The sequence below is a fragment of the Ornithorhynchus anatinus genome, chromosome 14 (assembly GCF_004115215.2).
Source record: "Ornithorhynchus anatinus isolate Pmale09 chromosome 14, mOrnAna1.pri.v4, whole genome shotgun sequence".
Classification (NCBI taxonomy): Eukaryota; Metazoa; Chordata; class Mammalia; order Monotremata; family Ornithorhynchidae; genus Ornithorhynchus; species Ornithorhynchus anatinus.
Window position 1 is genome coordinate 39,627,004 of NC_041741.1, and position 23,917 is coordinate 39,650,920.

Consider the following 23,917-nt stretch of genomic DNA (forward strand, 5'->3'; position numbering starts at 1 on the left):
AACTCAATTGGGCAATAGAATGCCATTTAGTAAGCTTCTTGAATGAATAATGTACTGATGGGAAGGATTCCCTATGTGTCGTCCAGCTTTTCCCAAAACGATCAAGGGAAATTGTGTCCTTTTCTCTTCCCGGAAGCTTTTTTTTTGCATTAAAACGATATAGGTTAAATATGGGATGGGGACTTCCTAGCACTGAAAATGAACAGGATATAGAGAAATTGTAGAATCTCATTTCCTAAAGTTATTTAAAGTAAGACTTCACTTTGTACTGCTCCTTAACGCTTTAATCTTTTAATCCGCTTTCATATAAAGGTCTGCTATGTTATGCCATCATCCAGTGCAAGATGTGCCCAGTTTCCTCGTGCACAAGATAAGGTTCATTATTACATTAAACTGAAAGATTTAAGGGATCAGTTGAAAGGTGTTGTACCAAACACAGAGATTCAGGAGGTGCAGTATACATTTAATTTGCAGCTTGCTCGAGGTATGTTTCTTCTGTCTTTGTTTTCCCCTATATATAGATACCTTTTCAAATTGGAGTGGGATTACTCTCTCTCTTTGCCTGCTGTGGAATATTTATGCACTGGGGCAAACAAGGCCTGAAAGGGACTTTGGAGGGGTTTGAGAGAACTCCTGTCATAATGCCCACCAAGGTCCATAAAAGGACCCAGCTTGCTCCTTGTTTCTTTTACCCAGCTGGCAGTAATCGTATGGAATTTGTCACTTCAGGAAGTTGGGCAGACTGAAAATATTTCAACAAGGCCAAGAGGGCCATGGCTAAATTTTTGGACAAATGTTCCAAAATGAGTGGCTAGGGAAAAAAGTTGGGGATGTAGATCAAAAGGTTAGGGGATGTTAGAATAGATATCAAGGAGGGAGCTACTCTACCTTGTTGGGTTTTCTTTTAATGAAGCTTTTAATCCCAAAGTGCTCTAACATTACTTATCACATTTTTGTCCTCACAACAGTTTATTACTGCGAAATAGGAAGAAAGGCAGGTAGAATGGGCCCCATTTTACAGATGAGTAAACCAAGGTACAGAGCAGTTAAGAGACTTGCCCAAGCTCCCACAGCGGGCCAGTGGCAGAGCTTGGACTCAGACCCAAGTCCTCTGGCTTTCAGACTAGTGCTCTTCCCACTCCACCACAGTGCCTCCAGTCTGCTATATGGCTCAAAGCAAGCCTTCTGTTGCCACTTGGGGGGACAGACTTCTGGACTGGATGGACTGTTCATCTAACCCAGTAATGGCATTTGTTATGTTCTTATGTTATAGCCACAGTCTCTAGCTTGGAGGGGGGGAAACTCCTCCCTCAGCCAGTGACTGGGACTGCAACAAAGAAAGGGGGACTCTGGATCCCATTTCACCTGAGGGGATCTGTCACTTTTTCTTCCCACTGACAGTCACCCTGGTTCCTACTTGGACAAAGTCAAGGCAGTAGCCACCTTTTGTAATTAGTCCGAAACAGCATGCAGGAGCTGCAGTAGAAGAGTTTGTGGATGTCCTCTGCTGGAAGATTCTTCTCCCTTAAAGTCGGTCCATGCTTCCTCCATTCTCCCATCCCATCCTAGAAAACACCCTTCCCTGGCATCCTCCCTGAGCCCATCTCCCTCTGGTGTCCTCTTCTCCACTTACAGAGCTGGGGAAGACAAGATCTAGGTGGAAGAGGGGAATCACAGGGAGAAGGGAATCCAGGTTAGCTGAGATCCAGCAGGGAGAGAGTGTCTTAAAGGTTAAAGGGCATGTGAGGGAAGAGTGCACATGGAGGAATAGACTCTGGCAATTTTTGCTGGTTCATTATTAAGAAAATGGACAGGCTGGAATTTACAGCCATAGGCCTCATAAAATACATATTTGATTTTATATTTGGTAAACATGGATAGTTTGGGATCAAGGAAGCATTGTAACAGCTGTGTGAAGCAGCAAGTAAACTAAACATTTCACCCTGTTTTTACTATGAAATTTTATATAGTAAACATCAAAACTAGGTAATCTGAAGATATACTTATGGTAAACAATCCAAGAATAACTCTGGCAATTTGTTTAGATGTTTCAAAATGTTAACAGATGAGTTCTTATCTTTGACTCCATTGATATAAAAGATATTTTTGAGTTTAGTGCTTAAGAATAGTCCATTTTAATGATTTTTTTTTCCTACAGAGGATGCAAACAAGATGGCTGTTAAGGAAGAAAAATATGATCCAGGTTATGAAGCAGCTTATGGAGGAGCTTATGGTGAAAGATCATGTGATAACGAGCCATACAATTTCTCTTCCAATGGGATAGGTAATTTTATTTCAGTTTATCAAGTATCATCATCAATGGTATTTATTGAATGCTTACTGTATGCAGAGCATTTGGGAGAGTACAACACAAAAGAGTCGGTATATATTTTCCCTGCCCAACACGAGCTTACAGTCTAGAGACAATAGTATGTACCAACTGCCGTTTCCAAAACCGGTATCCCTGCGTTATCACCAAAATGGAAGAAAATTATCGTTTAACCAGGTAGATAATAGTGGCAGAGGGAATGAATTTAATTTTATCTGCAATTGGATGGCGGGAGAGAGGGCGGGAGGGAAGCATTTCAATAGGCCGTCTGTCAACACTAAAGACAAAGTAAGCCCCATACTATTCCCCTTTATTCAAAAGATGACTTATTTTTCATAACCTGAGGATTTGGTTTCTAAAATAAGTCGAAGTCGTTAACAGAGTAATAATGCTACCCTACCCTGTACCATTATCTTTATTATCAGTGACTCTAGCATATTCATACTGGAACTTTTATTTTTCCAGCTGCAGACAATCCAGAGATTAATGGAGGATCAGCTTTTGGGGACATTCCAAACGGGCAGTGGATGACACAGCCGTTCAGAGACCAGATTCCCGAGTTCAACAACTGCGGGACGCAAGAACAAGAAGGAAGCTGTGCATAAGGGTGCTCTTCCCAGCTGTTCTCACATGCTGCAGTTTTAATGCAGTTATCAAGAAGGGAACCTCAGTTCGTTAACTGAAGCTTTTTAATAGTATTTTACCCCCATCTCACTTCCTAGTTATTTTATCATAGACCGAACCTATCGTGTGATAGAATTACCCTTTTGAACTAGGTAGTTTTAAAAGAAAATCAGGTTTTAGAAATAAAAGTAGACTTTTTGTATGAGTTTTTATATTTAACTTTCACCATCAACAGTTCTTGACAAACTGCATTCTCATTTATGAAGAAATGGATTTCTTTAGGGAGTTTCTTTTAATCTAATGCAATGAATGATCTGTCTATTTATACTTTCTTAAGTCTCATGCAGTTAGAAATGGCAATGTCCCTTTTAAGGTGAAGGGAAAGCCAAAGTATTTGCTTATCAAGAATCCTCCTGTTCTGACAGAATTCTAGCCTAAACTTATGGGAGCACAGTTGGCTCTGAAGAATATTTATAGTCCCCTTTTTAAAGAACTTGTTCAGCAGTTTAGCAAATGGCAAATTTTGATCTGTGTGGCACAGAACACAGGTAAGATTGGGAGGGAATAGAAGTCCATGTTTGTGCCTAACCCCACTCTAATTTTTTTGTTCCTTTCCACATTGTGGAAAAAGAAGGAATGTGAATAGAACTCGAAGTATGGCTTTTAGTCAAAACAATAAGGTGATCAAAACACTGAATGTTTTGAAAACCTTTTTCAAGTCGGTGCTTCTCATACTTGAAAAGTGCACACAGTAGGTGTCCAAGAGAATCAAAAATTTCTGGTCAAATTTACTATTCCAGTATTTTTCTCTTATTTTTTTGCCATAGGTAATATCATTTGGCACTAGCTATTGCAGACTTTGTGGTTTGAGTGGTTCCCTCGAAAGAGGATCTTTTAATTATCATCTCGTCATATAACAGAATTCTCTCCATTCTAGCAATGACCCATTATTGCTCTGGGAACTTGGGTTTAAATCCTAAACCTGCCAAAATATTCAGGTGTCCCATGTAGCCAGGTAGCACTCTGCCACTTCAGAGTTAAAAATTATAATGGTTTACAGTTCTTTTCTATGAAATCATGTTGCTTAATCCTTTCTTTAAAATAGAGATATAGATACATATTGTAAACTAATCATGCATTTTTGCTGTGGGCTATAGGAGCAGTTGCTTTTTTTGCCATAAGAAGGTCAAGTTTTGTGAAAGTCAATTACGTAATTTAAATTGTTGTACTGTATCATGTATCACTGTTTACATGGATATTTTCCTGCAGGCCCTCTGAGGGTCTTGCATCAGGGACAAGTAGCAGTTCAATTATTTTTTCACCAGAACTAAGTATAGCATGTAACTAGATATTGCTGTTGTACACAACTATTGTACCTTTCAATAGTTGCACGGGGGAGGGGTTGGAAGGGGGAAAATCCTTAGAATCTTGACAGCAGCACCTACTGGATTGAAGGTTTTGGAAAATAAGTGTGGCATTTCATTAAGTACGGCAAATCGGCAGTCAGCATTGACATGCCGGTCCGTGACAGATTGGGTTTTATTCATCAAATCTCAGTGGGAAATATTTTAAATTCTTTTGAAAGCCTGCCAGTTTTGACAATAAAAATTTTAAGAATTGAATACCTAACTTGACGTCTCTTCCTTCAGTGTTAGCTACTGGCATATTCATTTCTCTTCCTGTGCTCACTCCATTTTGAATAATTACCCAGCAAACATCTTCCACTCTTTTAAAATGTTCTAAATTGCACTGTGTATAAGATTTGAAAAACACCATTAACTATCGATATTTGTAATGTAATAGGTCTGCAAACGACTAGAGACAAACTAGAAAAAAAACCTTTAGGCTGTTGAAATGTGTCCTCTAATCTGATTTTTCCAAAGTTTCCCTTTCCGAGTGCAACTAATGAACTTAATGGGGATGCTTGTTTCCACAAAAGAGAACTCTGTGGCTGGGGATGAGTCCACAAATGAATTACTACTTAGTACAATTCACACAATAGCTGGATTTTTATCCAGATGAATTATCTATCATTTGTCAAACCAGAATGAAGAAAAATTCACTTACGAGCCTGCTCCAAACTAATATTTTAAGAAGTGCATATTGAAAGGTGTTTCAGTATCAGCTGTCATGGCGATTGAGTTTAAATTTCCCTGAAGGATCAGGAATGTACCAGCTTTTCCACAGGTCAGTATGAACACTAGTTGAGTCCCACGGTTTATGTCTTCCATTCCAGTGAAGTAATTTAGCTTCTTGAAGGAAATGTTCAGAGTATCTAGTTTCTGTGCTCCAGCCTTCAAAAGTTTAGGGAAAAATGGGAGTTTAGATTAATTTTTACTTTATAATGTGTTCTTATGTGTCATAAATGACCATAAAACTTTGCAATAGGAGACATCCTTAGGCTAAGTTGATTGGCTGCTGTTTCTCTAATAGCTCTTGAAATTCTGGTAGCATGTCCTATTTACTTGCATAATTGCCCACTGGTTTGAATAATTTTTGCAATTCTGAAACCGGGGAGGGGGCATTTAGATGGAGAACTGAGTCTAATAATAGTAATTGTGGTATTTGTTTAAGCACTTACTACGTTGCAGACACTGTACTAAATGCCGGGGTGGATACAAGTGAACGGGGTTGGATCTGGTCCCTTTCCCACATGGGACTCACAGTTTCAATTCTCATTTTACAGATGAGGTAACTGAGGCCCAGAAAAGTGAAGCAACTTGCCCAAGGTCACACAGCAGAGAAATGGCAGAGTCTGGATTGGAACCTAAGACCTTCTGAGTCTAGCAATAAGGAGAGTAGGGGAAAAATAATGAAATGAAAGTAGGAAGAAAGGAGGGGAGAAGGAAGAGAAAGGTAAGAAAGAGTGCATTTGAAACCACTTTTTCTATTGCAGTTTCCCAAGTGTTACTTACAAAAGCACTCAAAGTACAGCAACCTCCTCTCCATTCTTCCTATCCCGGAATTTGCATATTTCCATGAGTCTGAATCTGCCATCGTTCGTACCTGACTCATCTTTCTAACCTATGCATGCAGGTCTCACAATTTAGAAAAACAATCTTTTATTTCCTCTTCAAAAATCAGGTGTGGGGAGAGGAGAATGAACTGGTGGAACGAAACCAAATGAAACCAAATTATTACTAAGCAAGAGAAGAAAAAGGGGAGTGTGAATTAGAATATAGCCTCAGATTAATCTTAGATCAGTAATTTATATTGGGCCTAAATTGAATCCCTTAACTTCCTATTGATTCTTTTTAGGGAGGGCTTGGGGGGAGTTGTTTTTTAAATAATTCCACACATACCAAAAAAAAAAACTGTTCAAGTCTGCTGGAGGATCCACTCCTGAATAAATTCTGTGGAGTCACACACCTTCAACGCACAATCCCTCGGTTTCCACAAAGCCTGAGAATTGGCCACTACACTTTTTCTTTTAATTTGAGCTTTCTTATAGCAGATTCTTTTCTTAAGTCATTATTACTTCATTTTATTCTGTTCATTATGTTGTGCAATAAAATTCTTACCTAAGTGTCGAATGTGCCACATTGGATTGATGCTAGAGTATTTTCCATGAAATACAATGAGCATCGGTGAAGTGGCTACCCCTCCTCCCAGGGAGCTGCTATAGAGGTTTTCCCTGGGAAAAGAACGAAGTGCCAAATCATTCCTCAGGTGAGAAAGATGATTTAATGTTGTTATAGTAGAAGATGCTTAACTCTAAGTACAGTGTGAATTCACTTTATTTTAAAAGACTAAGCATGCTTATGATTCCAAGTTCCATAACACCCTCATAGTTTGAGCATAATTTTATAGTACTGTATATCCCAGCAGCATATTTTAATAAGAAATTCCAACTTTCCAGAATATTTGCAAAATTCTTTAAAACATTCTGTCCCCGAATGTCCAGAGATAAGTAAAAGACAGAGTTGGAGGGAGGCTAAAACTGGATAATCTTCAATCATGTGATTAAATGTTTCTACAGATGGTCTCAATTTAATATGTCTAATATGAGACTACTATGAGAACACAAATTAATATTGGGGGTGTAGGGGAGGAAACATGTTTAGAGGGAGAGCTATTTTACATACAACTTCACTACAGGTTTGTAAACTTGAAGGCAGTACTATTGAACTCATTCAAGTATTTGCTACAGTGCTCTGCACAGAGTAAACACTCAGTAATAATATTTGTGGTATTTGCTAAGTACTCACTATTTGGCAAGCAGTGGGGTAATCAAGTCCCATAGAAGTGAAGCTCCCCCAGTCTCATGCAACCCACATCTCCCCAAGTATGAGGGAGAACAGGTATTGAATCTGCATTGAGGCACAGAGAACTGAAGTGTCTTGCCCAAGGTCACACAGCAGCTCCATGGCAAAGCAGGGATAAGAACCCAGGTCTTCTGGCTCCTAGGCCTGTGCTCTTTCCACTAGGCCACATGACTTCTCTAGTAAATACTAATAATAATATTAATAGGACTAGGAAATACTATTCAGAATTGTAATAGTAAATGCTGTTAATTCACCTTCAAGAGAAAATGTATTTTTGCCATATGCCAGGCAGTCTTCTGGCAAGAGCCATTTCCCTTTCCCTCCCCTTAGCTGTCAACTTCACTTCTAGAATGTAAGTAGGTTGTGGGCAGGGAATGTGTTGGTTATATTGTTATACTGTACTGTCAAGTGCTCTGCACACAGTAAGCGCTCAATAAATACAATTGACTAACTGGGTCATTGCCTCCGTGGGCTTCCAGCTGTAGAAGTGAAGCTCCCCCAGTCTCATGCAACCCACCTCTCACAAGCAGATCTGTGACCTGCTCACCTTATGGATTGTTTCCCCAGTCAATCATCTATTATGTATTGAGTACTTTCTGCATACAGGGCACTGTACTAAAGTGCTTGAAAGAGCACAGTACAAAAGGTAGACATGATCTCAAGGAGCTCATAATTTAGCAACAGGATTGCATATGAGGGGACATGTTCTAAAAATAATAAGCATCATAAGAAAGAAGTGGCATGAGGTCACTTTAACAAAAGAGCTAAAGTTAAAGGCTACCAAATAAAATGTGTTGCCACTGAACTAACTCATCGATATCCTACATTACCAATTCCTCTTCAAAGGAAGGTGAGGTAAATTCATAATTTAAGAAACATACCTTTGTAATTATTTAAAAATTCATAATTAGGGACCTGCAATAAGCTTATTGTCTATGGATGGCAAAATGACAAATCCTCCACAGAGTGAAATGCCTGAGTAAATTGTGTCAAGACTGAGATTGGAACTCGCAACCTTAAATCTGCAGTCAGCTCTGGCTCAGAGTGAACTACAATCTTATTTTTGTTGCTATAGCTGTCAAATGCTATAGTGCCCCAGAGTGTTATGGTTTCCCTTGGAAATTCATTCTTCATTAATACCCTAAATCCAGCAAGCTAGTTGTGAGCAGGGAATTATTATTATGGTATTTGTTAAGCGCTTACTATGTGCCAGGCACTGTACTAAGCACTGGGGTAGATACAAGCAAATCAGGTCAGATGCGGTTCCTGTCCCACGTGGGACCGCACAGTCTCGATCCCCATTTTACAGATGAGGTAACTGAGGCATAGAGAAGTTAGGTGACTTGCCCAAGGTCACAAAGCAGACAAGTAGCAGAGTCGGTATTAGAACCCATTACCTTCTGACTCCCAGGCCTGTGGTCTATCCGCTACACCATGCTGCATCTCAGGGAATGTGTCTGTTTATTGTTGTACGCTCCAAAGAGTTTAGTACGGTGCTCTGCGCACAATAAACGCTCAATAAATATGATTGAATGAATGAGTGAATTCCTCTCCAGGAGTTTCCAGGGAGTCATGTCAAAGTCAAAAATCACCCTACTATTGGGTGGGGCTGAGAACCACATTAATGCAAAAACTTGCCTCTGGATGATGCTCTTTTCTTCTTTGACTAGCACTCACCACCACATTATGCTCCACACCCAGTCTCGCACTATTGCCCCAAACTGCTCCTTGTTTTCTGATTTCCTTCTCGCAACCACCCAGCCACCATCCAGGCAGCAGCAGGGGAAAATTGGAAGTGGGCAGTGGGTGGCAGTATGCGATCACAAACTGAACAAGTAATGGAGGTGAGCGGCAGAGGGGGATAGGTTTTTGCATATTAAATGAAGGGATGTGATACCTCGGATCGACTATTTGATTTCTTTTTCAAGGTGGTACCACTATCCTGAAATCTGAGTGTATCAGTTAGGGTATGCCCAATGACCCATCTAGACTCTGACTTTGGAAAATTAACATTAAAATAAGGTTATTATAAACCCCTTGAGGGCAAAGAGCCTGTCTTTCACTCCATTACGTTCCCAAGGGCCTCCAGTTGTGCTCTGCATATAAGGTACCCTCAGAATACTGATCCCAAAGATACTGATGAAAGAAATACCTCTACCTACTCCACATTTTTTTGCATCCATTTCTCCAGTTGTTTTGTAATGCGCTGATGTTTCCACTCTGTCATGTTAGCAACAATCACACCAGGATTAAAGGAGCAGGTGCTGGGGCTGATGCCAAGATCTTTAACTGTTTTCTTTCTGAAGTCCAGGTAGCCCATATAGGTGTTCTATAATGAAATATACATAATTTTAATTTATGAGCATGGGTTATTATGGGTTAGTGTGATCCCTTCTCCTTTTAGACTAAGCTCGTTGTGGGCTGGGAATGTGTCTATCATATTGCATTCCCCCGAGGACTTAGTACAGTGCTCGGCACCCAGTAAGCGCTTAATAAATACGATTTGATTGATCTTTGAAATATCTGGGAAAGAAAAAGCAGAATATGTTATAGCCTCTCTGTGCCAGAATCCACCAGAAATATAGTAGTCAATTATTCTGATTAGGAAGTTAATATTTTCAACATGTTTAGCAATGAGCAGTTTGAGGACATGTGTAGCATATTAATGTTCACAGAGTACTCTTCAGGATGTGTAAAAATATTCATTCAGTTTCTTGGAAGTGTTTCTTAATCCCATTTAGAGTAAGAAATTATTCACACCATCCGTAAATAGTACCTATGATTGAAATATTGTGAAATGAAGAATTATACTAAAGATTCATATTGTAACAATTATTACTGCAGAAATATATGAGCATATTATTGTTTGCAAAAATTCATAGTCTTCATTCTCTCTCACCCCAGTCTCCTGGGCCTTCCTCACCCCATTCCGTGAGTTTTCCTTTTGCACCCTTTCAATAATGGTATCTTTATTATTTCACCTAGTCTGATGAGTACTTTTTTATGGTATTTGTTCAGCACTTACTATGTGAGGAGTAAAGGTCAAGTATGATCAAGATAGTAAGTGCTTACTATGTGCCAAGCACTGTTCTAAGCACTGGGGTAAATACAAGCTAATCAGGTGGGACCCAATTCATGTCCCAAATGGGGCTCACAGAATTAATCCCCATTGTAAAGATTAGGTAACTGAGGCACAGAGAAATGGAGTGACTTGCCCAAGCTCACCCAGCAAACGATTGGCAGAGCCGGAATTAAAACCCAGGTCCTTCTGACCCCCAGGCCCGTGCTCTATCTACTAGGCCATGCTGCTTCTCCTTCAAAGCCCTCTAGAAAAGTCACCTCCCCCAGGAGGTGTTCTGTGATTAATGCCTCTTCATTTTGGCATGCATATCATCACCTATCTTAGCACTGTTTATTTATTCACTTGTGTCAGTTATTTACATTTATTCTGTTACCCTCAAGTACTGAATTGTATATATTTCCATTTACGTCTTCTGTCTCCCCGTCAGACTGGAAGTTCTGCTGATGCAGGGATTATATCTTTTACTTCTTTAGTATGCTCCCCCCAGGATCTAAGACAGTGCTCTGCACAATAGGCATTCAATAAATTCTGATTATATTGATGCTTTGAGGATGGAAAGGGGAAAATCTGCCAACTAGCCTCCTCCTCCCAATGGGATTTAGCTTATTTTCACTTGTTAGGGAATTTGGGCAGAGGTTAGGGCTGTGGCTGTTATACCAGGAGCAAACATCTTCCTGGAAAGTCACTGCAGACACAGAGCATGCTGCAGGAGATTTTCATGCAAAATTTTTTTTTAATCATGTCCAACAAGGAAGAAGGCACCTTACCTTCATTCCTGTCTATGCTATTGGAATAGGTGTATTTTTGACATACACTTAAGCTGAAGGCATAGGAGTCACATGCAAAAACATGACTTGATCTCTCCCCTGCTAGATGGTAAGTTTCTTGTGGGTAGGAATAACGTCTATTGTATCGTACTCTACAAAGCATACAGTGCTATGGATGTAAGCTCATTATGGGCAGGGAACATGTTGGCTAATTCTCGTGTACTATAGTCTCCCAAGCTCTTGAAACAGTGTTCTACACACATAGTAAGTGCTCAATAAATACTACTGATTGATTAAGTGCTCAATAAATACCAGTGATTGATTGGTTGTCTTTTCCCAATCAACCACAGGCTCCAAGGCAGCTACCCAGATGTATCATCCTTTACATATTGACACACTCTAGCGCATCTTTAGGTTCAGAATACAATCAAACGTTTTGTCGTGTGGTGTTCAGTTTAATTGTAGAGAAAGCAAATATGAAACAAGGGCCAAAACCGAATCCATAGATTACATTTATAAATGAAGCTCACCTGCATTCCTACACTTCTAACCATCTCATGGGTCGAAGGCAAATCACAATCATCTGAGAAAGCTGCTGCGTGGCCCAGGGTCAGCTTTGTGTCATACAGTTCTTGGATATCACCTAATTTTAGAAGCACTGAGTTAAACACATAGCAGGGTTTGGTTTGGTTTCAAAATATCTTTAAAATCCTATTTTCTGAGTATATCCCCTTATAAAAGCAGATTTTGGGACTTCAGAACCAAGTATCAGAAATGACTGTTCAATATGGGGATTGGACATAAAAGGACTGGACAGTTTAGAAGAAAGTTTAGGGACTCGTGATCAAAAGCCTTCTACTATTTTTCCCCATTTTTTAATCAGCCATCCATTAGTAAAGCTAATGATAATAACAACAGTAATAATGGATTTTGTTAAGCATTTACTAAGTGCCAAGCACTGTACTAAGCACTGAGGTAGGTCCAAGATCTCGTATCTATAAAATACAAAACCAATTGCTGTACGGCACAAAAGACACTGCCTTTAAAAGTCAGAAAGGATAACAGTCACTCTGAGTTTGGCATTTTGTGTCTTAATCATTACTGGTACCGATGCAAAGTTTAAACAAAACTCAAGTTTTCAGTTAAACAGTGGAAATTGTTATTTAGGAAATTGGTAAAGAAAATCATATCTTTTATTTATCCATTATTCCCTTCCAAGAGTTCTTAGCGGGCAACATACCTTGCACAATGACATCATCATCCAAATATATGACTTTCTCATGTTTTTGGATAAGCAGGGGAAGATAAAATCGGACAAAGTTCAGCTATTGAAATAATAAGAGAGACAGATTTGGAATAGGCCCCATATCTCGGTGTCTCAGTTGCATTTTGGGATTCTGCTGTGGTTTGGTCAAACCTGCCTTTTAACCCGTACTCTGGCCTTTGCGCAGGGAGCTGAGAAGAATTAACTGCATTGCTTCAGTGACACCTTGCAGGGCATTCCCAGTACCTGGTACCTACGTTCTCTGAACCACGTCGTCACAAACAGTGCTAGTGTGTCTTTAATATGCTACATAAATCTCACTTGACCACACTGTAATAAGGAAAAGGCTGAGTTCATTTGAAAAGTCAACTCAGTTGATGATGCATTAGAAATCACACATTAAGTACTATTTCCTTTGAGTCACAGATGATCTTTCCTTTTCAACACAGTGGTACTTTTGATGTGTTACCTGATCAGAAAAACCTTAAAGAGTACTTTAAATACCAGATTCAGGCTCTTGCTCAAAGAGCAACTTCTGTGGTTATGGAAATTGCAAGGGAAATCGGATTTGACATTAGCCCTAGAAGTTTTCGACAATTCAAATTTGGGGCTGCGTTTCCTTTACTGGGAAATAGCCCACCTTAAGTGGACTTGAAAGCTGAGGCTACTATTTGAGAACAATCACTATAGGGCTGAAAAACTTTTGTCTCATCTAGAAAAGGATTTGGAATTCTCTGGGGACCAGCCAGAAACTTCTAGTTCTACTGAGGTGTTCCTCTTCTTTCTGCATCCTGCATATTTTCCTAATCATCTTCTCATAGCATCCATGTGTCTTAACATCACAAAGGCATTTCAGTAAACTATGAAGTATTCCTACTTACAGGATGAAGTAGTTCAGGACGTAATGCGTCGGGTCTGATTTTCCCTTTGAGCACCAGAGGGTTAAATTCCACAATTTTAAACTTTATTTCTCTCAGTTTGGAGTTCTCAATCCATTTTCTAAAAAGGATGATAAAAGCATGTGGCAAATACCTCAAAAACCATGCCTAGTCCTCATTGTCCCCATGCTAATTTCTTGTCTATGAAGTACCAGCTAAAACATCCCATCAAATGTCAAACTAATGTGGGGGAAAAAAATCTGATAGAGTCTCTTGTTCTAAACTTCCTTCCCTTCTTTTTCATTTACAACCAGGACTCCTCACCTTCAGTACCTTCATTGCTTGCCTAATTTTTTGGCATTACATTCAACTACTTGGCCTCCATTTCGAGGATCACTCGCCACGGTACCAGTCGACTCCTCCAACCCAAATTACCTGAGTCAAATATAGATAACTGGCTAGTTTATGTTTCAACTGGCTCAAGATTGGAGCAAAGTAAAGACCATTACCTGATTCGTGACAGAGTATTCTTGACCCCGATCACATAGAACAACACGTTGGCATCTGTGTTGCTGTAGATGCTGTTTATGGCGGCCATCGCTGCACCCATTCTCCCTGCAGCTGCGCATATTACCACAGGAATTTCTTCTTCCAATTCCTCTGGACTCTCAGAATCATCTGCATACATTCAAATCAGTAGCTAGGAATGAAACTCAAAATAGAAAGTTACAGTGAAACCAATCAACTCATTTTTTACACACTAATGGGAGGAAAAAAAGTAATGTGGATAAATGAATGACAATGAATGAACCAATCAATAGTATCTGTTGAGGGTTTCTATTTGTAGAACATTGTATTAAGTGCTTGAGAGAACACACTACAATAGAGTTTGTAGACATGAGCCCTGCCCTCAAGGATCTTACAAGACAAATATTGAAATAAATTACAGATAAGAGTAATAATAATAATGTTGGTATTTGTTAAGTGCTTACTATGTGCAGAGCACTTTTCCAAGCACTGGGGTAGATACAGAGTCAGCGGGTTGTCCCACGCGGGGGTCACAGTCTCAATCCCCACTTTACAGATGAGGTAATTGAGGCACAGAGAAGTGAAGTGACTTGCCCACAGTCACACAGCTGACCAGTGGCAGAGCCGGGATTCGAACCCATGACCTCTGACTCCCAAGCCCGGGCTCTTTCCACCTAGCCACGCTATCTGTGGTGTTTATTAAGCGCTTACTATGTGCCAGGCACTGTTCTAAGAGCTGAGGTGGATGCAAGTAAATTGGGTTGGGCACAGTCCCTGTCCCACATGGGGCTCACAGTCTTAATCTCCATTTTACAGATGAGGTAAATGAAGCACAGAGAAGTGAAGCAAGTTGCCCAAGGCCACACAGCAAACATGTGGAAGCAGCAGAGAATAAGGCCATATACATATGACTGGAAGGGTTTCTGATAAGTGAGATGGCCAAGAAGTGAGTAGCAAGAGAAAGGACAAAAAGCAGGAATCATTCACATATAAGATATCAACTCCAGAGTGTAGAGCGCCGGATGTAGATATATTTTAATCTTGAGCTAGGAACGAGACTCAGAATTCTGCTATTCCTGTGAGCAGCCAGAAGGCAGAGACAAGAAGCACCGCGGCCTAGGGGATAGCGCATAGGCTTGAGAGTCAGAAGGACCTGGTTTCTAATCCCGGCTCCACCACGTGTCTGGTGTGTGACCCTGAGCAAGTCACTTCATTTTTCCGGCTAGCTTGAATCTACCCCAGCTCTTAGTACAGTGTCTGGCACATAGTAAGTGCTTAACAAATATCACAAAAAAAACCCCAAACAGAAGTGAAGCATCCGGAAAGCTATTCACAACTGAGCAGGATAATTATCAGCTGATTTCTGTTAAACTGAACAGTGCTTTCTTTGTTTATTGCGTATGATTTGACAGAGCTTTTTTTCCCTCAATTATGTAACAATATTTCCTTTCTACTTTGCCACTAATTGGGCACTTAGTTTTGCCCAAACGTCCCAATCTTTAAATAAAGACCTGATTACAACAGGCAGAGGTTCATGAATTGGATTGCAAAATACTTGGCTGCTCCTTGGAATTTGCCAAACAAATTTCCTTCAGTTTTACAAAGGAAAGAAAATGAAAAAAAAAAAAAAAAGTAATGTTTTTTGGGTAGGTTGGTTAAGGGCAGTAATGAACCAGCAGAACAGCAAAATGAATTTCTGGGAAGTGATAAAGTTACCAAAAGGTAAGGTTTTAGCCATGCTCCTTTTCCCAATGAGAAGTTTACTTACTGTGTTCTGGGGTCTTTGTTTTGCAAATGTTCACATCAGCTAAGGGCTTTGCACATTCACCTTTAGCAGTTGTGCTTCTTCACCTCTATTTCCTCTTCAAGTGGAAGAGGGAAGATGTGAGGCTGGGTGACTCTGTTTGGGGGCCCTGAGGTCCCGTGCGTGTCCTGACTGCCTTGCCAGGAGGGGCCTAGCCTGGATAGTGCTGAGGGGTGGAGGGCTGGCTGAGGGCAGAACCACCAGCAAAATAGCTGCAGCAGTTCTGTTCCTCAGCCTGAACAAAACTTTAATGTGGCTGCCAAGGTATTCTCTCCACCAGATGTAAGTCTGGCCCTAAGGAAAGAATTCCATGGGCAGGTGGCCAGACATTCTTTCTGTCTCCTCCCTGGGCCTCGCTAAGTGCCCTCCTGTTCATAGGCAGTGTATAGATCCCGATATTTGATCATGCCTCTTTATGCCCAAATTCAAATTTTAAAAAGAGTTCCAAGGGTCTTTCAGTTTAGGTGAGCTGGAAGTAATCTTTCTGGGTTGTGGACATCACGTCCACATATGAATGCTGAGACTTTACTGAAATCGGCAATCAGCTGGGAGATTCCCCGGGAGTGGGAGAGGGGTATTACCCCCCACAGGATTGGTACCAAAGTACTCAGTAGATATCACACTGCTCGATTAATTGATTACTGGGAAAAGCAGTCAGTCATACCTAGCCCATCCCACCTTTTGGAGCCAGGTTATTGGCAATACCTCTTGTTTCCTGCTGGCAAGGAGAAGGAAGCTACAGCTACACCTGTCTGGGATCCAGGGCAGCCGATCACCCCTGGTACCCCGTGAGGATGAGCCATCTACCCGCCCCCTCTGCCCAACTCTCCCGGGATGCTTGGGACATCGGTGGGGGACAAGGGAGGGGTTGCATTGATGATGTGCACCCCATTGGGCAAGACAGTCACTGTGCTGCTGCTGGGACAAGCGGCCTGTCTGCTTGTCAGAGACTGTCCAGAGACTGTTCAGCGACCACACAGAGACTGTGCAGCCCCAGGGGAGCGTGCCACCGTCACCACGACCAATGAGAAGTTGGCTCTAACCGGCCAATAGTAGAGCCAAAGTAGCTTGCTGGAATCTCACCTGTTTCATTCTTCAGAGTTGATCCTTTATGAACTTTATTATACAGAATCATGCACAGAGTCAAAACAAGAAGCAATAGCAAAATCTGATTAACTGAAATAAAAAGAAAGTCAGTTAATATTTCATACAATAGGAAATGTGAAAATTCAAAAGTGACTAAAAGTAGTTAACTAGATGTCTTTTCTGGATGTCTTTTCGCTAGACTGCTTGTTTTGTTTTCTTCTGTTTTGCTTTGCTGTCTGTGTCCCCTGTTTAGACGGTGAGCCTGTTATTGGGCAGGGATTGTCTCTATCTGTTGCCGAATTGTACACTCCAAGTGCTTAGTACAGTGCTCTGCACATAGTAAGCGCTCAGAAAATACTATTGAATGAATGAATTAATTAATTATTCAGTAAGAAAATGTATTTGGGCCAGAGTCCGCCAAGGGTAGGCATAACATTGAGTGTCACAGAAGCGATTCCCTGAGCATGCTAGCAACAAGCTGCCAAAACAAAAACAATATGAAAATTCCACATCTCACTTTTTTCCACAATTATAAAGTCAAAGAGCATAAACATTCCAAAAATGTTCACATGTGCCAACAAGCGGCACAGGTTCTGTGACTGAATTCAGCATGACGTGACTGAAGACTGCCACAGAGATATGCCAGGAGCACCTGACACTGGCTCACTTGAGTTGCCTTTGGGCATTTTCTTCATTTTGGTTACCACACTGGGGTCCATTGAAAAGCACTATCACCGTGTAGAAAATGGCCAGGAAGGGTGGACCGATTACCTCCAGGCTCATTCCTCCTGCCCTGTTCCAATAGGCCAGAGAGGCAGCTTCTGGTTTTCCCAGCTGGAGACCTCTAGTAGAGGGGAGGAGAATAGATGTAGGATGGACGCCCCCCACCCCCACCCCATTATCACATTTCTGAAGCAGGGTTTGTCCCTGAAAAGCCAATTTAACATTAACAAGGATTGTCCTGTACAGGTAAAAATCAATGTTCTTGGGGCAATCAATGTACCTACCACCAGCCCTGCCTCCAAAATGACTTTGAGAACCCTTTCAGCCCAATGAGATGACTGATAGAATACTGATTGCTGTTCCCCCTCTAGGTCAGGTGCCCCTGCCTTGCTGTTCCCCTGGGTCCCCTCGAGACAGTCCTCAGAGTGATGCTTCATCCCAGTCAGCTGTCAATCACGGAGGCAGTTAGGAGGCACATCCAAGGATGTAACCCCAAACCACTATTTCTGTCCGGCCCAAATTTTGCTCTTTAGACCTATTCTTCTGTGGACAATTCCCCTATTATTAATTAGCTAATGATTCAGGCACCATTAGAGGCATTGGCAGAGATTTTCTTCATGGAAACTCATCCCTTTTGTGAACATCCTCAGGGATAATGGTTTTAGCTTTTCCTGTCAAATGTTTGGAGTGACCTGGGAGTTAACTATTCACTTCTCAAGACTACCGGGCATAAAAAACTTGAAAGAGAAAAGTAGTTGACAGGTGATTAAAAAATTGTAAATATTGTACTCACTTTTGCTCACTAATAAGCTCAAGACCAATAATCACTATTTTCCCTCAATTCAGGACATCATGGTTCTTACACTGAATTTAGCTACAATTCCAAAACTCAAACTACACATGCGTTGTCCTTGTTATATGAAAACTGATTAATCATCTTCATCTTTTAGTGAGGCAGCCTACAAATTTGAAAATGGACTTCCTACTTGAGTCAAAAGAAGACATGAAAGAATAGTCATGTATCATGGCCCTAAAATATATTTTTGTGCCATTTTCAACTTCTTGAGCAATAAGAATCTTCACGGAGATTTTGTAGGACCACTCCATGAATATGTGATGAAGAGGTATGAAACATGTTTTAATAACATTCTCTCGATGTTATGGTCTCAAAATTACTGGATTTTTGAATTATTCTTAGTTGCAATACTTCCTTTTCTCTCACCTACTAAGGCAACACTTCAGAGTGGCACTTTTTTGGAGGTCTTAAGAAAATAGTTTGGCCATTCATGGTCTATTTAAGGATGAATGTTAGCATAAATAGATTTGACATAGCACTGAAGTTATGCCTGAATAGAAGTTCCATTTTCTGTACTCATGAATATTTAGCATTTCTGGAGGCAATCTTGTGCAGAACTCAAAATCAATTCAATGCTAGCAACAAAAGTTAACACCCAGTGGGGCAGATTGATGCAAACATCATTTGTGAGTCACCAAAAATACCAAGCCATTTATCCAATCCATTTTAAAATGGTAATCTTTTGAGGTAGAGGAGAAAAACCATAGTCAATTACATTACTGACCTCCCCCAGACTCTGCCCCCACAAAGATCACCATACCCTTATATCTCATGTTGAAATTTCAAGTTGTTGACTTTTCAGGGCCTAAGTATGGGTAAGCAACCCATACAGTTTAACCAGATTTTGAAATGAAGTACCAGGTTCAGCTTTTGCTTTTCTGAAATGGTTTACAAGTAATCATCCAGAATCTCACATTATTCATTTAAAAAAATGATCTTACTTTTTCGCAACAGAGCCATGTGTTCGTTTGGTTAAAAAACTGGAATCTGTGGGTTAAAGGGAAAAAAGAGGCTATAAAGAAATTCAAAGACCTAAACAATTCTTCATTTCAAAGGTCTTGTTGTCGACATCACTTGCTATTTATGAGGGTACATGCGTAAATGATTGTTTCATTCAAATCCGGTTGATGAGCCCTGTGTTACAGATCAGTAAGCAAACAATTCCCAGGGATCTGCACACCAACTGCACCTTCCCCAGAACTAATGATAGAGTTAAATCCTTGACTAATCCCTCTTCCTTGCCAATCATGCCATATCATCAGCTTCCTCAACACTGTATATATATATTTCTATATATCTATATATATTCCTATATATATATTTACAATGTATTCATTCACTCACTTTATCTATATGCAAAATTTCTTACTCCCTATCTCCTCCCTCACCTCACGCTAGTTACTGGGCTCCTTCAGTTGCTTGGAGAGCAAACTGCAAATTCTTCTTTTGCCTGTGGACATTCCAATTGCTCTGAAGGATCTCTAATTGCTCAGGATACCTGGAGCATTTAGAGTTTGTCCTCAAGTCGGTGGACTGTCTGCTCTTCCAATTTCATTTAGATCATTCTTCTGCTTCTTTCCTAAAGATCCCAAGTAATAGAAGAGATTTAAAAACAACGCCTAAAGGGAGAGTAAAGATCCGGTGCTTCTAACCATTTTCACATTCCAGACCTTCAACTTTCCACATGGAAGCTTCTGTGTTGAGTGATCTAAATTGAGAACAAATCCTAAGAGTCCTATTGACTGGATCTGCTTCCAGAAATAGCTTCTTTATTGGAAGAGAGACAGTAAGCTCAATGTGGGCAGGCAATGTGTCTACTGTTATATTGTACTCTCCCAAACGCTTAGTACAAAGGCTCAAAATATACAATCAACAAATGAATGAATGAACGGAAGAGAGGATCACCAACAACTCCGTTTATCTCAGTAAGGGACTAACTTTTAGAATTCCTTATTTCAGGAAAAACACAAGAGATGTTAACAAAGCATTTGTTTTATGGTCCAACTTTCTGGATTCCTGTAAAATTTCCACTGTGAACTTCAGAAAGAAAGAAAAGTAATTCATGCCATTCATCCAAGGAGGACTCCAATGAGATGGTATAATAAACATTAATACAGCATATTTTATTTTGCTAGATAGTACGGTACTATATACATATACATTACGTAGACGTTCAGTCAAAACTGCCAAATCTAGCATTTGGCTTGAGCTGTCAGTGATTTCCAATCTTGTTTTCTAAGGCTAACCATTCACAAGGAATGGGAGAGAAAGAAAGAGGGCAGCATATAGGAAACCCAGAAGCCTCCTATTATTGAGCTACAGGGATAAAGATTAAAAAGTGATAAAAATTACTCTGCATAAGAACTACCCTGTTTAATTAGGTCCAAATTATGTTGTTATGGAAAATCCCTTTCCTACAGAAAGAGTAGCTTTCAACAAAGTATGAGGGTAAGGCTAAGCCTGAGATTATTGTGCTGTGGTTTTGATTATGCTCTTCTCCCCATGCATAGACAATATGGGGTGGGGGAGATGTGCTAGGCGAGGGGAGGGGAAGGGAGAGAGCAAAAAGTCTTGATGAAAATGACATCTCATGTCCTCTACCAATAATGTAATTGCTTCCTGGCTCTGCACCTTTTCCTCTTGGCAGTTCCTTTCTAATGTCACTACCCATCTGTCCCAGTGCAACCCTTAGTGTGGGTGCTGATGAAGCTTGGGAGCGCCTCCCTCCTCAGTTCAGAGGCACCTCCCCTTTCCACAACCCCTATCATGTGAAAGGGCACTTTGGCTCTGGGAAAATAGTAGTCCCAATCCCCTGCTTGTGGTTCTAATGGGAACAAAGACTCTGAGCCCTATGTGGGACCGGGGCGGTGTCCAACCAGATTTAACTTGTATCTATCCCAAAGCTTAGTACCATGCCTGGCATGTAGTGAGCACTTAACAATTACCATTAAAAAACAAAAAGGAGGTATAGGGCACCTAAAGCCAAAGCTACAGAGAGCCTTGAAGAGGAATCCATGGCTCAGGGCTTCATCCCACATTGAGAAAAAAAATGGCAGAGACCAACACAAGGAGACAGAGACAGATGTAGGAGGGAGGAGCAGACAAAGGGGGCTAGATACATAATCACCAAAGCCAGTGTCTTAGGATTAGAGAGATGTAGCAGCGACGGAAGAAAAAAGAGTAATAATTCCAGTCACTGATGCTGCCTCTCCCACTATCAAAAGTGCCGTGTTTGAAGGAAACAGGGCACGGTGGTTACAGTGGCCATGATGGTGGAGGTGGCAAGCAGCATCAGTAGAATTTTCAAATCTTACCTGCTTCAGTCCCTCTGTATCCTGGGTGCCTAGAAGAGTCAAGAGCTTGCAAAAACTAGAGGCTACTATGGTGGCAATAATAACTGTTTGGCTGCTGCTTTACTTCATGCGGGGTCTCTCTGGGCTCTCCAACCAAGAGTCCGGCAAAAAACGAAACAGCAGTGGCAGGAGCAGGTAATAAGAGAAGCTGCTGTTGTCTCTTCTGCCACCATCTTGGCTGCAGAAAGTTGGGGGCCTCTTCTCAGGGAACAGAAGGAAGTGGTACTGTGCATAAATTCTCTTGTAAGAAATCTTAACCCATGAACTTTCTGCCCAAGGGAAGATCATGAAAGATGAAAACTCTTTTTAATTTATATATACTGGAATTATAGTTATTATATATAGGAAAGTAGATAGAGATCTGGTGCAAAACACTAGCCTTTTGTCATCTAAAACTTCGATCTGAAAAGGCTCAGTCCAGCACAGAAAGAGCACTTACATTTTAGTAGCTATCGTACTGTATTTGAAGAAAGGTTATCGAGAATGCTAAATAAAATTAATTTAAGGTCTACTGAAATCAAGGTTTGAGTTGTCAATTGACAGCTTCTGAGCTGAGCGCATATGAAAATAAGGGGCTACAGCCGGAAGAGAGTGAAATGAAAACAATGCCACAGCTGTTCAGAAATGTCTGAAAATAGTAATGAAATTAGCAAAGTATTTTACCTTGAAAATGCCAGGCAGTACTTGGTATTACTCTTTTCTGAAGTCCTGCAGGCTGAGAGCATTTACTTCGTTGTAGTCCCCGATCTGCTGCCCTTCATGCTACAGCTGCTTAATCCACGAATCACCTTGGAAATCCCATGGGCAAGAGCCCCACTGAGTCAATATCGTCTTTCCAAAGGGGAATTCCTTTTTCTACCCCCTTTAAGTCTCCTTCGGAGTGGCTCTGGTTTCCTCTTTCCACGTCTGAGGAGCTGCTTTGGGATTCAGCCGTTGCACTGGCAAAGTCAGGCAGTCCCATAAACCGTTTCCAGATGTGCTGCTTGATCCAGGCTTGTTCTGCCAAGCTTCCTTCAAGAGTCTCATCGGGCAGATTGCATGCAAATTCCATTAAAAACAACAACAATAACAAAACTCGAAATGGGAGAAAATTAAATATTTTGAGAACAAACTTCTAGCATAGTTTGGGTCTAGTTCAAAATGAAAAAGTAAAAGTGGGGGTTGGGAGGAAGGAAAGCTTGAATCGAGATTTAAAAAAAAAAAACACCAAAAACTTCTTGTATTTTCCTGAAATGATCCAGTAACCAACATTCTTGCTTTCCTGAATCAAGACACTTCAGTCTTATTATGAAAAGTGCCTGAGCTGTTAACTAAAAGATGATATTAATTTTCATATGTTTCCTCTTCAGTGCTAAAATTGTCCCAGATCCTATCATTCTCTCCCTCCCTCCCCTGGCCACTCTCTCCTGTTACCCTCTCTCCAGTGCTTCTCTCAGCAGACCCTGTCAGTCTGTCACATTGAGCTTGGTAGGCCAACCCAGAAAAATCACTGATGGGTCTGGCTTAGTTGGATCAGCCTCAGTGTAAAGTCTTGCCTCACCACTCAAATATGCCCAAGGGAATTACACCTACTGTACATGAGTTGATATATTTGCATGTTGCAGCCCTGGATTTTCCACTCTGTGGAAGGCCTGTTCTCCCCAACTCTACATAAGCTCGTTGTGGGCAGGGAATATGTCTGTTATAGTGTTATACTGTACGCTCCCCAGAGCTTAGTACAGTGCCCTGCACACAGTAAGTGTTCAGTAAATATAACTGACAGCGATGAATTGGAGGACAGATAATATAATGGCAGGAAGTATGTGAGAGTTGAGAAGGTAATTTATCTACGGTTATTCCAAAATACTGGATTCATTCAAATTTTGCCCAACGAAAAAATGTAGTGTTTTATGAAGATTCCAAGATGAAGAGGCCAAGTAAAACACTTTTCATAAGGTCTGATGTTATCAGTTTATTAGTGCTGTTTCCACTTATCACACTACCTGATCTGAAAGATCACTTTGGATACCAGGTCCTTTGGGAGGAGGCAGCGTTCGGTCCTCAAAACCCAGAACTTTGTCTCCTCGAGCTAATAATTGTAACTGAGGTATTTGCTAAATCCTTACTACGTGCCAGGCACTATACTAAGCACTGTATTAGGAGATAATCAAGTCGGACACAGTCCTCGTCCTACGTGTCCGAGCGGGCGGGACTTGAATCCCTCTTTTGCAGATGAAGAACCTGAGACATGGAGACGTTAAGTGACTTCCCCAAGGTTATGCAGCAGGTAAATGGCAGAGGTGGAATTAGAAAGCGCTTAATTTGTTCTGGTTTGTATTCAAATTGAAATTCAGGCCTGACCTTCTGCTAGAAGTCCTG

At 40.8% G+C, this 23,917-nt stretch overlaps 2 protein-coding genes across 2 annotated transcripts in view; one reads left to right on the top strand and one right to left on the bottom strand.

Moving 5' to 3' along the window:
* The window catches only part of TDG (thymine DNA glycosylase), a 17,730-nt gene extending 13,155 nt beyond the window's left edge, over positions 1 to 4,575 (top strand). The window contains exons 8-10 of the mRNA XM_007670023.4: positions 313 to 484; positions 2,159 to 2,284; positions 2,795 to 4,575. Of these exons, the coding sequence (XP_007668213.1) occupies positions 313 to 484; positions 2,159 to 2,284; positions 2,795 to 2,934 (438 nt within the window). The 3' untranslated portion in view covers positions 2,935 to 4,575. The remainder of the gene's footprint in view (positions 1 to 312; positions 485 to 2,158; positions 2,285 to 2,794) is intronic.
* On the bottom strand, positions 4,130 to 22,848 carry GLT8D2 (glycosyltransferase 8 domain containing 2). Its single transcript, XM_001507640.6, has 10 exons — positions 22,223 to 22,848; positions 19,148 to 19,193; positions 16,625 to 16,717; positions 13,719 to 13,887; positions 13,213 to 13,330; positions 12,308 to 12,392; positions 11,598 to 11,710; positions 9,381 to 9,547; positions 6,475 to 6,587; positions 4,130 to 5,247 (listed from the first exon to the last, which is right to left on the bottom strand). Exons 2-10 carry the CDS (start codon positions 19,164 to 19,166, stop codon positions 5,075 to 5,077), a joined length of 1,050 nt encoding a protein of 349 aa, XP_001507690.1. The 5' UTR covers positions 19,167 to 19,193; positions 22,223 to 22,848; the 3' UTR covers positions 4,130 to 5,074.
* Between the last annotated feature and the right edge of the window lie 1,069 nt (positions 22,849 to 23,917).

What these genes read in the sequence shown, in the direction of transcription:
- GLT8D2 (XM_001507640.6), bottom strand. An exon ending in AACTCTGAAGAATGAAACAG is followed by an intron (nt 13,888 to 16,624) that starts GTGAGATTCCAG and finishes GAATGTATGCAG; the next exon opens with ATGATTCTGAGAGTCCAGAG. An exon ending in TGGATGCAAAAAAATGTGGA is followed by an intron (nt 6,588 to 9,380) that starts GTAGGTAGAGGT and finishes TTCTTTTCCCAG; the next exon opens with GGAAAACCTCTATAGCAGCT.